General features: G+C 37.7%; 1 protein-coding gene across 1 annotated transcript in view; it reads right to left on the bottom strand.

The window, feature by feature from the left end:
- Nucleotides 1-15,096, bottom strand: part of Tsen34 (tRNA splicing endonuclease subunit 34) — a 41,184-nt gene that overhangs the window by 24,220 nt on the left and 1,868 nt on the right. The window contains exon 2 of the mRNA XM_083133926.1: nucleotides 10,424-10,662. Within this exon, the coding sequence (XP_082990052.1) occupies nucleotides 10,424-10,662 (239 nt within the window). The remainder of the gene's footprint in view (nucleotides 1-10,423; nucleotides 10,663-15,096) is intronic.

Raw genomic sequence — 15,096 nt, 5'->3', positions numbered from 1 at the left:
TCCCTGACTTTTTTAGACACCTCAAATTCCCTGACTTTTCCCGGTTTTCCAGGTCTGTCGCCACCCTGCTTGAGGATTTCACCAACCATATGCTGGCCTGTGTTGCCTGTCATGTCGCTACGGTGTGAAGTGTTGCTCTTGATTGGTTAGTTTCCAAGCGACATGTGTCGCATGTTGCCTCAGTCTGAAAGCTGCATTGGACCAAAGAACCCATGTCACTTTGGTGTGAAATCCCCATATTGTTTGTCACATGCCACTTTGGACTAATATCTCCTTGAGGAAATGGTGCAGTCAGAGTTGTTCCCTACAATTCGAAAGGCTGCATTGATTGCAGACTGCTCACTTCCAAGCAAGACTTGTGGTTTGTCGCCTCAGTATGAAATATCTCTCAGGATACTATGTATTTATATTCTAATAACATAGAAAAATAAACTCTAGTACACAATCCAACACCTGACGTCCGGAATCACATTGCAATGTTTCTTCTTGCCTTGCGCATGCTAATTATTTATTTTATTTTACTTTTCTTTCCAAATTAATGCCATTTCGTGACTGCAAATCACTCCACAAATATAACTGTTTCCATCAATTCACTTAGCACCTTTCAAGACAAACAAATCTACACAATATATTATTAAACTAACTAAACCACATTACTTTCATAAGAAAATTAGTTGCGATACTGATCACACTGCCATCTATGTTGTCATCTGCCTTGGGAACCAGTTTCTTTGGTTTTTTTCCACATTACGTATTCAAGGTACTATAACTAACAATTGGAGTTTGAAAAAGTCCTTTGTTTCCTACTGAGTATTGCTAGTTGTTAACCAAGAATACATTCCAGAAGAATATCACATCATTACTTTTCCCATGATTCTTCATTTTCAAATCCACAAGTGATGCACATGACACCTGTTTGAAACAAATCACAGAACAGCATTGTGCTGGTCACAAAACTTCAAATTATGACTGCAATAATTTCTTAACCCTCTTCCTTCACTGAAATGGATATTCTGGAAAATAATCCTCTCTGACAAAAGCAATTGATTAATTTCTAGAATACACGTGCTCTTCCACCACGATAGGTACAAATTTGGTCACGTGATAAAGAGGAAACACATGAAAAAAATTTTGGTCGACAAATGGTCCACAAGCATGCCACTCTTGGTGGAACGATATAGTCACTAAGCAAAAATATCCATTAAGGTGTGTACCTGGAAACATATTTCATCAAGGATACTTCACAATAGCCAATTGTGTCACATAATAATAATAATAATAATAATAATAATGTGCATCTTATTATGAACCACGGTAGCTCAGTCGTTATGACATCTAATTACCATGTGAGAAACCTGGATTGAATCTCTGGCGGGGGAGAACCGGGATTTTTTCCATCCGTTCAAGTTGCTCCGGCGCAAATGCAGCGTTGTATAAAGTGGGTACATGGAGGAAACTCTGGGGGGTAAAGGCAGCCAGGGGTGTCATGCTTATTCCATCACCCCCTTCTTCTGCCATAATAAGAAAGTGTAGGGCCCTAACTTCACACCCCCTATATGCCTCCATTGCTTGGTACAAAGCACAGGGGAGCATTTTACTTTCTTTACTTTTTAATGGGCATATTATTATTCATAATACTTTAATCAATTGATTTGGATATTTTTCGTCACTTTCATGTCATACTTACTAACCACAACAATGAGGATCAGTGACGATATGTGAAATCAATGAAGGGACACTCAGAAAGAACATCCATGCCCACTCTGGTATTTGGACCCGGGAGATCAGCTCACAATACTCTTAGTTTTCTTAATGATAATTGCTATTACAAGAACAAGTAAAAAGATGGTGCAAAATGCATACAGTCAACTCTCGATACAATGACCTTTCACAGTTCCTGGGAAAAGGGCCGTTATTTCGAAGGGGTCGTTATTGGAATTTGCACCAATTTTCAGCTTAAACGGAGCTCAAACGGACACAAAGATTCCTAGGATACGGTAACACCATTTATCCTGGTAGTTATACAACCTGTTATGCATATGACGCGTGTTGTGAGAAGGAAAAAAAAACATGAAAAAGTTTTCACAAAAAAGAATTTAAAATAATGTTACTTTCTTTCAATTGTGCACAGTCGTTGCTCTTCCAGAAAATTCTTACAATTCTAACAGGTGCGGCAGTGAAATGGGCGATTTGGCAACCCTGGAAATAGCAAGTTACGTAAGGAATCAGAAAACGGGAGTGGTGCCATCTGGACAACAAAACTTTGCCATTGACACTGATATCGGTGTTCAGTCGAAATGGCATCGTGGACCCGTGAACAACGCGGTTTTGCTGTAAAGGCATTTTACAAAAACGCTGAGCGGCGACGTAGCTGTCAAGAGGAGAATATCCTCTTGTGTAAACAATAAGCCACCAACCCACACCCGCTCCCCCTCCACAGTGTTTAGCATCCCAAAGCTTTCACTCTTTAACCACTTTATTTATTCTGTAATAGTAGAAAGCAAGATCAAAATTACACTCTGGATTTGAAGTGCTCAGGAAGTTATTGTCTATTATTTCTCGCCCAACAAATACCAGTGATACACGGAAGGTGCATGCTTGAAGTCACCCAGAACAGCACTGATTTTCTTGGTGTTGCAGAACATACATTACAAAGTGAAAAATCACAGGAAATGGCCCTTAAAATTTTATAGATGGTTTTTCTCATTTCCTCTTTACTTTTTTCTAAAAAACTTCAAATGTATATATTTTCCATGACTAAAGTAACATTTATAAGAGGCACATTCAGGACCTAATACTAGCAGTTAGCAGCACAAGATTTCTTCCAAAAATGCATTTACACACTCGGAATATGTCATAGTATTTGGCCAGTAATACATTTTAATTATTATTTTCTTTTTCCTTATCTTTTCTTTCATCCAAAGTACAATAAAAATTAGAACGTTCCTTCCATTTGTGATGAGTTATTTTCAATCGCATTGCACATTAGTGGCTCCATCTTGAATGGAATACTGTTGCCATGTTCAGAAACTACAGGATTTAAGCTTTACAGTGATATATAACATGATAGGGTTTCTTAAACATGAAAAATCAATGCAAGTGTCACAAAATCATGGATCGGCCCTGTACGGTTTTATGTTCGCTATCTGAATTACTCCATGCATAATACACACCACAGATCTTGGAAGCAAAAATTTTCAGGTCAAATCATTAAGGCAATTAATACATGGACATGTTTGGAAGAAGATCACACACATTTAGAATCCCACTTTAGCAAGTTTTAGAATATTGAATTCACAATGAGAAGGGAAACTCAATAGTAAATGGCTGTTGGGTAGGGAGAGGGAAGCAAGTATTGACTAATGATGGACAAAGAATTATTTTATATAAAAAATCACAACAATTATTGCATAAATAGCACATAACAATGGAACAAATGAGTAATATATGTATTACTCTTAATAATTATCTACCAAACCACCCATAATGAGGAAATGTATTGTACGTAGTTGAACATAGTTCAAAACATGACCCATTTTTCCATAATGTGGCAAACTGCTACTCCTATACATTGTTAATGTTCTTTCCTATTTTAAACACAACTTTGCATGATTGTAAGAATGTTCCACTGCTACATGCTTCATTGGTCTATTACGGTGGTCATAGGGGCATGCTGAATAGAAATTTTCTTCTTCCTCCTTTAACTTTTATTATTGGGAAATTTTACCTTCAGTAAAAGCACTGTCATAAAAAAATGTATAATATTTCTCTACGACAATTAGTTCTTGAGCTAAGAATTTATTTATTTTTCTTTGGTACTTTGCATCAAGTTTGAAAACCACGTGCCTAAAAAGGGCTCATCTGGAGAGGCTATACAGGCAAGGGTGGCTCTTGTGTGCCAAAGGCCAAATAAATGTTTTATTTTTCATGTGGTGAATATACCTCATCTTCAGTGGCGCATGCTGGGTTCAAAACCTGGGTTATCTCTTCATATCATAGGATTTCAAATATTTCATGGTTATTTATAAAATATAGAGGCCCATATTGAGAAATATTTATGTAGGCCTACGTGCGAGAATAAAAAATAGAATGAACTTCTTAACTTGAATATTTAATTTGAACAGGAACTCCGTTCTTCTCTCAGCCACCTCTGTGGTAAAATGGTTATTAGTACAGCATACTACGATGGCAGGGGTCCAGGGTTCAAATCCAGGCATGGACGTGGGTATTCTTTGTGAATGTCCCTTCATCAATTTCATTGTATTGTCACTTATACTCATCGTCGCGATTAGCTACAGTGACAGAAAAGCAATGCTAAATAACAAATCAAATCCATTCTTCTCGTCTTTGGGATGCCACAGGTCTGCCTGCATATCTTCATGATTTGAAGCTTATCCTCGTGCAAAAGTTGAGTTAATTGTCTCGGCAATAGTTTGTTAATTACTATGGGGTCAATCCATATGAAGTCATACAAAATGGTTGCTCGACCATTTTTTTTAAAAAAATATTTTTTGTGTGGTGTGAGCCTCATATCTTGACAGTTCAGAACCACTGTTATTTTATTTTTACTATCACCGATTTGAAGATGGTGGGCATTTTCTTATAATGGAGCACGTCATTTTCTCCATTCGTAAGCATCAGCGGCAACTTTTTTATCTCAGATCTGGTAAGTCCTACAACAATGAGACAAAATCTGTGATGTTAAGCACATTATAGGCTACAATTATATTTCTGTGTAATTTTCTAAATATTATTCCTTCATAATAAATTTTAAGGTCAAAATTGTGTATTTTAATCGCTCAAAATGACATTTTCGGACATTGGTTTTGGGGGGAAGGTAGTTTGCTTGACACTTGAATTTTTTTGTGCAAGTACCTGTGTACCAATAGAGTATGTCAAAATTATTTGAAGCTTGAGACTTTAATATTTTTTTTTACAGCGTCATAAACATATACTTTTTGTTAAAAAATTCCAAGTTCAGGGTTAAATATCTCTGGTGGGCAGTTGTTTAAAAATCTGAAATTTGTACACAATACAGTACTCCATGATAAGTAACTTCAGTAAAAATTTTGAATTTGAGATTCAATTGGTTTAAGAGATAAAAAACTCGTGAAAAATTCAATATTTTGCATTAAATATGGCATGCCTAATTTCATTTCTTATTAACATTTTGTGTTAAAATTTTGCAAACTGTAATTTGGAATGTCGATCAACAACATTACAATCATGAAATGGAGCTACAATAAAGTATATATACGAGGGCATGCTGAAAAGCAAAGCTTCCTATGTTTTTATTTTCTTTGTTACCTTGTAAAAGCATTTTGGATATTGAGCAACCATACATTGCACTTATAAGACTTTCCTGCTTCTCCATTCAAGGTTTCAAACTTCTATCGCCAGGGGGTGCTGAACTATTGAGGAAAATGGCAGCATGTAACCATGCAATGTTGGTGAAGGGCCTGAAGTAGCGTGCAGTGATAGAGTTTATAACTGCAGAAAATGTGCTATAAATTGACATTCATCTGAGACTGAGGGCATTTTATGGGGATGAATGTGTTAGACATCAGTACTGCGTGATCTTGAGTTTATCATGCTCTTAAAGAAAACCCACAGCTGAAAAAATCTCAGCTATGTGAGAGATTGGAGTGAAAGGCCATGAACTGCAACTGATGGAGCTCATCGGAATCATGTTCAGCTTGGGTTTTCTTTACGAAAATGAACAGCCCAAGATCGGACAGTACTGATGTCTAACACATTCATCCCCATAAAATTCCCTCAGTCTCAGATTAATGTCAATTTGTAGCACATTTTCTGCGGTTAGAAACTAGATCACTGCACGCTACTTCAGGCGCTTCACCAACATTGCATGGTTACATGCTGCCACTTTCCTCAAAATAGTTCAGCACCCCCTGGCGATAGAAGTTTGAAACCTTGAATGGAGAAGCAGGAAAGTCTTATAAGTGCAATGTATGGTTGCTCAAAATCCAAAATGCGTTTACAAGGTAACAAAGAAAATAAAAACATAGGAAGCTTTACTTTTCAGCATGCCCTCGTATATATACTTTATTGTAGATCCATTTCAGGATTGTAATGTTGTTGATTGACATTCCAAATTACAGTTTACAAAATTTTAACATAAAATGTTAATAAAAAATGAAATTAGACATGCCATATTTAATGCAAAATATTGAATTTTTCAAGAGTTTTTTATCTCTTAAACCAATTGAATCTCAAACTCAAAATTTTTACTGAAGTTACTTATCATGGAGTACTGTATTGTGTACAAATTTCAGATTTTTAAACAACTGCCCACCAGAGATATTTAACCCTGAACTTGGAATTTTTTAACAAAAAGTATATGTTTATGACGCTGTAGAAAAAAATATTAAAGTCTCAAGCTTCAAATAATTTTGACATACTCTATTGGTACACAGGTACTTGCACAAAAAAAATTCAAGTGTCAAACAAACTACCTTCCCCCCAAAAACAATGTCCGAAAATGTCTTTTGAGCGATTAAAATACACAATTTTGACCTTAAAATTTATTATGAAGGAATAATATTTAGAAAATTACACAGAAATATAATTGTAGCCTATAATGTGCTTAACATCACAGATTTTGTCTCATTGTTGTAGGACTTACCAGATCTGAGATAAAAAAGTTGCCGCTGATGCTTACGAATGGAGAAAATGACGTGCGCCATTATAAGAAAATGCCCACCATCTTCAAATCGGTGATAGTAAAAATAAAATAACAGTGGTTCTGAACTGTCAAGATATGAGGCTCACACCACACAAAAATTACATTTTTTTAAAAAATGGTCAAGCAACCATGTTGTATGACTTCATATGGATTGACCCTATGTCACTCATTTTCGTTCACTACACGATGCAGCACAGAACATTCAAAACATACATACTTCACTCACTCAATACACTAAATAAAGTCCACACAGTAAGAAACATAATTTTCTTAAACTTCCTTCAACGTGATTTCCAGTTGAGAAATGACCTGCCCTTTGTCATCCCCGGCCAGTCAGTCTACCCCAGTCATAAACAAAGCAGCAGAGGGGTTGAAAACATAGTCACCATCGTAAAGCATGGTTGGTTGACAGTCAGCAGCCTGTCGCTTCTGCATGTGTTTGATGGGACAGTGTTGTTTTGGTCCAGGGGAAAATTTTCCTATCACATGTCACCTTTTTCCCATTCCTGTAATAGTAGTTTCATTTCAAAATTTCCCTTTCTTGGGAAAATTCCCATGCTGGGTAGCGAGTTTTGTACAATTGGCATCGCCGTGAGGTTCTACCGCTGGCAAGAATGAAGACAGGAGTCTTCAGCGAACATAGCCTCGGGAAGTGGTTGGAAGAAAAGAATCTTCAGGATGAAGCCTGGTGATCCAGTCTGCGCTGGTGATGATCTAAAGTAAAGGTACCCATAAACTATCATTTTCCCCCCCTGGTCGTTATTTGAGGGTGAAGCATCAGTCACATTTGCTAGTCGATTATTTCCTGTATTTAATCTGGGCTTCGGAGATAGACTAGCTAGCCTTGAATAAACACACCTGCTCATCTTATATACAGGGTGTTGCAAAATACCTGTTACAACGCTTGGGAGGTGATTCGACAAGTAAAAACAAGGAAAAAATGCCATGTGAAAAAATGTCGAAATCGGCACCGTTTGCGAGTGACAGGCGTGCGAAAATCGCCTCACACCATGTGTAAAGTACAATAACTCAAGAAGGAAGAAATATATCAATGTCGGATTAAAAGAATACAAAGAAAGTCGTGCCTGACGAATACAATGGTGCATCAATTGAGGCCCAGTGTAAATTGCGCAAGGGGACTCTCAAAGAAAGTGGGGAATCCCCTGATGGAAATACAAGAAATTTACTACTATTTTCTACATAATGTTGAGATCGAAATGTAGACAGTAAAAAATGCCGACGTATGTCCACATGTCCCACTACTGCTGGGACACCGTCCCACACTCGGGAAATAGGAAATTTACTCAAAAATGACGCTATGCCATCAAATTTCGCTCAGATTGATTTCAGCTAATTGATACAGAAAGCCCCACTAGAGGCGCTGTGAGTGTAGGTCACCTGTTATGTATTAGTGTTGGTGGATACTACGTAGAGAGTGTAGTCGACCGTTGTTTTTCCTGTCTTGTTCTGCGTCTCGCAGCGTGGAGTTTAGTCTGGCGTGTGTGTATGGTTGAATTGCGCCAAGGAATATTGTACGTAGAGTACGTATTCCCGTGTTCTTTGTCTGTTTGCAACAACTGCGTGGATACCTGTGTGACATTACGTGGGTGCTAATCACGGTAGTTGTGATCCGTCACTCGGGGGGAAAGTGACCCTGTTGCTGGGCAATTCTCGAACAGGACAATGGTGGAGTACTCTACCCACGAGCTTACTGATATGCATCTCGTTTATGGAGAGGCAAACCGAAACAGCCGTGAAGCACGGCGTTCGTATCACGAACGTTTTTCCAATAGGCGGTTACCAGCACATGCACTCTTTCAAAGACTTGATGCTCGACTGCGTGAAACTGTACCCCATAGGTGGGATTGTGGAAGACCCCGCACTGTGCAATTTGAAGAGGACGTGTTGGACGCGATACGAGACCGTCCTGACACCAGCACACGTGTCATTGCTCGTACTCAACAAACCCACCATAGCAACGTGTTCCGCGTTCTTCAGGCGGAGGGATTGCACCCATACAAATTGCATAAGGTGCACCACATACTGCCCACGGACTTTCCCCTACGCTTGGATTTCTGCCAATGGTACGTGCAACAAACTCTTGCCATTCCAGATTTCCCAACAAGAGTTTTGTGGACCGTTGAGGCAATATTCACCAGGGACGGCATGTTCAATAGCCACAACAGCCACGTCTGGGATATGGACAATCCGCATGCAATCATTGTGCGCCATCATCAACATAGGTTCGCAGTGAATGTGTGGTGTGGCATAGTAGGTGACCACTTGATAGGCCCGTACATTTTGCCCTTTACTTTGTGTGGTGGGAATTATCGGGTGTTTCTACATGACGTATTGCCTGAACTTTTGGAAAACGTGCCACTGGCAGGTAGACAACATAACTGGTTTCAACACGACGGCGCCCCCGCACATTTCGACCGGGGAGCCAGGGCCTTACTCAACGATATTTTCGGCGATCGTTGGATTGGCAGGGGTGGACCTTTACAGTGGCCACCTCGTTCCCCCGACCCCACACCACTGGATTTCTTAGTGTGGGGAGAAATGAAAAGGCTCGTGTATGAAACCCCCTTGGAAAGTGCTGAGGATCTCGTCGCTCGTGTTAGTGCCGCTGCTGGGACAATTGTTGACATGAAAGAGGAATTTGCGCGTACCAGACAATCAGTGCTTCGCCGATGTCATCTTTGTCTTGAAGTCAATGGCGGACATTTTCAACAAAGTCTCTGAGTATACCGGTGTTTGTGAGCCCCTATTAGCACCGCATAGTGTCCTTTAGTGAAACGTGCGAGTGAAGATGCTGGATATCGCTGTACGTCATACCCTTGATCTGCATGTGCGGAGGTTGTGCGCTTCTCAATGTAATCCCTTCCAGATGCTGTGCCTGGAAATGTTACATGCCATTGTGTGCGTTTTCTCGCCATTCTCCGTCTTCATTCCTTCGAGGATTACCCACTTTCTTCGGGGAGCTCTCTTGTAGTATACGTATGTACAGCCTGCATTTGTTTTTCGTACTGCAAAGTAGTGTGTCAACATTAAGGGATTGAAAACGTTTTTTTATGATTTTCCCGTATTTTTTTCCATTTGGGATGGTGTCCCAGCAGTAGTGAGACATGCGACAAATTGGTTTCTTTTCTCCTTCGTACCGCAATGTGGACATACGTCGCCATTTTTTACTGGCTACATTCCGATCTCAACATTATGTTGAAGATAGTAGTAAATTTCTTGTATTTTCCATCAGGGGATTCTCCACTTTCTTTGAGAGTACCCTTGCGCAATTTACACTGGGCCTCAATTGATGCACCATTGTATTCGCCAGGTACGATTTTGTTTGTATTATTTTATTCCGACATTGATATCTTTCTTCCTTCTTGAGTTATTGTGCCATAAACATGGTGTGAGGCGATTTTCGCACGCCTGTCACTCGAAAACGGTGCCGATTTCGACATTTTTTCACATGGCATTTTTTCCTTGTTTTTACTTGTCGAATCACCTCCCAAGCGTTGTAACAGGTATTTTGCAACACCCTGTATATACAATATACTATATACAAAACAGTGTCGATTTTGTACTAAAAAAATTAACGAAAATGAATAGATATTGATCTGTGAATACTGTTTTTTTTTCAACAGTTCTCACATCTGCACAAATTTAATAGCATGTTGAGACTTATTATAAGCATAAAAAGTATGTAGGAAGCAGCAATACCTGATCCACATAAAATGAGTCCCTGAGTTTTTCAAACTCAACCTTCACACCTTCTTCTGGAGCCCTGGACAGGGAAGGATATCTAACCAATCGGGCTAAGCTCTTCTCAACCAGCAGTGTGGCTTCCTCAGGAAGAAGAGCCAATGGGAGCCCTGCAAATGTCTCCTGACGAGGTAAGTGAGCCAAACATCCTATCAGATCTCCAACAATACGGTGTGTTTCACGAAGGTCCAGCCAGTCTACAAGGAGCAAATGAGCAATTCATGAAATTAACAGATGATTTGTTTTACAACAATTACTACTATTAATATTATTAAGACTATAAAAAAGTTAGATATTTAATATAATGTGTCATAAGTAGAGCCCGGATGTACAGGCACAGAAAAGTATTAAAAAAGGCAGGCAAAAAGGCAGCGAAAAATTGAAAAAAAGGCAATCAAGTTTCAGAAAGAGGCAGTGAAAATTGAAGAGGACTTAAATTCTTCTTAAATTTTTAAAAATGTATTTACAAATTAATCTAAAATTAGTAAATATTTTTGAGCTGTTGTTACGTAGGGTAAACAATTCGGATTTTACTTTCAATATTTACGATGCCCAGCAAAATGGCTCCTTTTAAAAATCTAATTTAGTTGCTTTTCATTCGCACTTTCTTCTGTCCGATCTTCCTACTTGCAGCTGATTTATGTTCCTCTGACAACACGCGTTGAGATATGAAATATTTCTTCCCGTGGTTCACAGCTTTCTCACACATATAATTTTAAAAAAATGCCTTGTCGGAATGACAAAAGAGGCAAAAATGTTTGAAGTAAGGGGAAATAGGCAAAAAAAGGCAACATAAAATATGGTTCAGAATGTTAAGAACCTTCGGATTGGTGTACTTTTGTGTTAAAGTTTTGTCTACCCGCGTCGGAAACGAATAGGCACTTTGCCTAAAATCTGGGCTCTAGTCATAAGTATGGGATGGATTTATATGTAGTAAAAATGTGCTAACTATGTAAATACAACTCCTAACTCAGCTCCCAAAGCATGGAATGCATTGTCTGTAAACATCGCATGTATAGAGATCCCCGTAAATTTCAGAGGTAAAGAAAAATATATTCTGTTAATGGAACAATGGCAGAGTCGCAGCACATATTGAAGGTATCAAGTCACTACATGAAATTGTATTCTTATTATTATGTATTACTTTTGTCTTTTATTATTACTTATTATTTTGTCTTTTATATTTGTAGTTAATCACTTTGTGTATTAATTTAATTTTGTGTATCTCTTACAAGTATATATGTATTATTTTACTTGTAGCTTACTGCTGCACATGCAGTTTCTTATATACCTAACATTACATTGACAAGGGTTAGGTGGCAGAAGCCTATAGGTTGAACCTCGCCCGCTTAATAAAGAAATTTCTTATTGTTATTTATTATTATATATGGCCTTGTTTTTGCAACTTTACAAGGTAAGGGAGTAGAGGATGGAATTGGCAGACAAGGAAAATCACTTGTTCATACTCATGGAATGAGTAAAAGTAAATCTGCGTCAATTGTACAGATTTTTCAGAACTAATTAGAAATCTCCTGCCCAAAACTAAAATTCTTTTGATAAATGAAGATGTAATTTAACGAGAAAGAAGTTGGATGGATGCTGAGCCAATTACAGGTAGAGGTTTATATACCATTGAGACTGCTGTAACTCCTGAATTAGAAATTCATGTGAATGTGAGTGCAGGCTATAGCATGGGTGACTAGGTTATACTAAGATATGAGGACGAACACTATCCCGGTGAAGTTACGAGAAGGGTTTGTGATGAATGTGAGATAATGGTTGAAGTCAGGTGATACCAACCACTAGAAGTGGGCTTTGAAGACAGATAAGTTGTTTACCCACCCAGACCAATTGTAAAAACAAATTAGGCCTCCTCTCCCAGTTAATTCCAGAGGACACTTCCAAGTTTCAAGATATTTTGCTTTGAAGTGTGATGCATGGGACATGCAAACCATTTGCACTGGTATTTCAGTAGCTTGAATGAAATTGTAATAAATTACATATCCAGTACTTTATGCTGTATATTGAAAGTATATTTTAATTTGGAAATGTTTTTCCATACAAAAATCTTGCTCCACAAGAAAAAGTTAATATTTTGCAGTTTATAAAAACAGCAATTCCTGTATTCAATATGCAGCTAAGTAACCCTATATTTGATAAATAAAAGTAATTCAGATAAGCTAATTATAAATATCTATAAACATGTATCCGTACCTGAGGTAAAGTTTCAGAGATTTTTACTTGTAAAATGACATTCAACTTGACATGTTTTTTTTTTCATAAATATTTTCTAAATATTTACCTGTTTATTTTTGTTTTTTGTGATGGTTTATATCATAATCTACCTAAATACCATGAATATAAAATTAATATTGGAACTTTGTTATTCAATATCATGGTTTCACTTTTCAGAGAATTGCCCTTCTTCAAACTCTCCCAGCAGAAAGACTAAAAGAAAGAATTTGGCTTCATTGTCATACGAAATTCAAATCTTCCTTAAAGTAATGAGCACAAGTGATTTAGAACTTTTCTTTTTTACAAAGCATTGAGGGATATTATTTTAATGCTAACAGAACTAAACCTGCCCCACCAACTACTACTTCTTTTACATGACCCTGTCAACAATATCCTGTGGACTTTGGTCACAGTTGCTGTTATTGTATTTGTTTTAATGCTTTTCTTCTGAAGTTAGTAGATAGTCACTCAAGTTCATCAGTATCACAAACAAATCACTTTTATCCTTTTGCTGTTATTTTATAAAAAATAATTTTATATTTTAGGCCTACATGTTCGTGCATATGAATACAGAAGCCATATTAGTGGATGAGATAATTCTGATAGAAGGGAAGAGAGTGATAAGGGAAATGAAATTTACAAACATTGTACAACTTTAAAGAGTGTGATTCTTTGATGTGAGAAAATTGGATGGTAAGACTGTAGAATATGGGCTGCTTAGGAGGAACGTGATTCCTAATTTTATGGTAATGGTTTGAAGTTAGTAATCAGGAAAAGTAACTTTCAAGGTGGGGAAATGTGTAATTTCTGAAAAAAAAAACAAGAAATATGAATTCAGGATGGGCGCTCTTGAAATCGTGGCACTGCACAAATCTAGTGAAAGCAAAAAAATGGCTACGTTTGTAGGTAGCTAGGTTTAGTTCTCTTAGCCTAAATAATAATTTCTCATTGTATTTATGCTAATGAAACCTAACCTAACCTTGTAGGCATTCCTCGTCTGAATTAATGAAAGAAACTGTACGTAAACAATATGCACGCAAACGAATGGAGAAATGAGCCGAGAAATGCATTGCTTTTAGTAGCAGGAACCACATTTTTTCGCACAAAAATATAATAGTAATCGGAAAAGTAACACCGGAAAATGGAAGCAGAATGTACGTACTTTCAGAGGATATAAATTTTGTTCGTCTACGTAGAGGGAAAAAGCAGCCCATGTTCTGTAGCGAGACCAATTGGACATTATAAGAAATGTTGCGCATCAGGATTTTCATTACTACATTTGAAATTTTGTTGAATTTTAATATGTATTTTTGCTAGGTGTGCTGGTGAACGCATGTGTCCTGTCCTTAACCTATTGATGAAAACTATGACCTGCCATGGGAGTGTGTACAAATAGAACCATGGGTCTTTAGTTGTAAAGTCTGCTATCCATCTATATGTATTACCCACAACCTTAAAGTGTTCCTTCATCATTCGCACCCACCTAGCCTAACCACAAAAGCATTCGTTCATAAAAAATGCAATAGTAAACAAATGGCTGTTGGCAAGTACAGAATATGGCAGTACTGGAAGTGAAAAAACAGTGTCAAGGAAATATGGGTAACTGTTTGATCTCCGCCGAACGGATTTCTTCATTTTTACAGAAGAAACAACTTACGGAAATGAGTTTCTGTAGCATTTTCAAAGTTCGTGGAGGTATTTTCTTCCATCGTGGAATCTATTTGACCGAGAATTGATGTATTTTTGAAGAAAAATATCTCTCAGACTCACAATTACCGTTGCTTTTAATTGCTTTCTCTAAGTGAACCAGATGTTGTGTACATTTGATGACGTAACCCCCTGTCAGTGTTTCCAACCACACCATTTTTTTTTTTTTGCAAGAAGATGAAAAAACGAAATATACATTCCAGATATTACTACGACCACAAATTTTAACGGTACTATTATAGTATGGGGGTGACACCAATAAATCATATATTTCGCCCTTTCTAAATTTCTAACGTACTGTTTTGGAATGCGGAACATTTCCTAAGGTGAAATAATGCATTTCTAAGTAAGATAATGTCTATTTCTTGCATTTACGAGTACTTACTGTTAGTTGTTATTTCGATTCTGTAACACACATTACGGCGACAGTGTACTGGTTCATCGTGCGTTGTGCGAGTGTTTTGTAGATTTATGAAGTGTTACAACCTCGTTCACCATAAAATACCTACTTTCGTGCCCGGATTTGAAATTATGCTAATACCTCACAAACCATTGACGTTAGCCTCACAAACCATTGACGTTAGTCCCACAAACCATTGACTTTAGCCCCCAAACCATTCACGTTAGCCCCAAAAACCATTTTCCGTAAGGTAAGGTTAGGTTAAGTTAGGTTAGGCAAGCATAGTTAA

Source organism: Lepisma saccharinum, chromosome 13 (assembly GCF_977018435.1).
Source record: "Lepisma saccharinum chromosome 13, izLepSacc3.1, whole genome shotgun sequence".
Lineage (NCBI taxonomy): Eukaryota > Metazoa > Arthropoda > Insecta > Zygentoma > Lepismatidae > Lepisma > Lepisma saccharinum.
The sequence above is the reverse complement of the archived record's forward strand: the minus strand, read 5'-3'. Positions and strand labels throughout refer to the sequence as shown.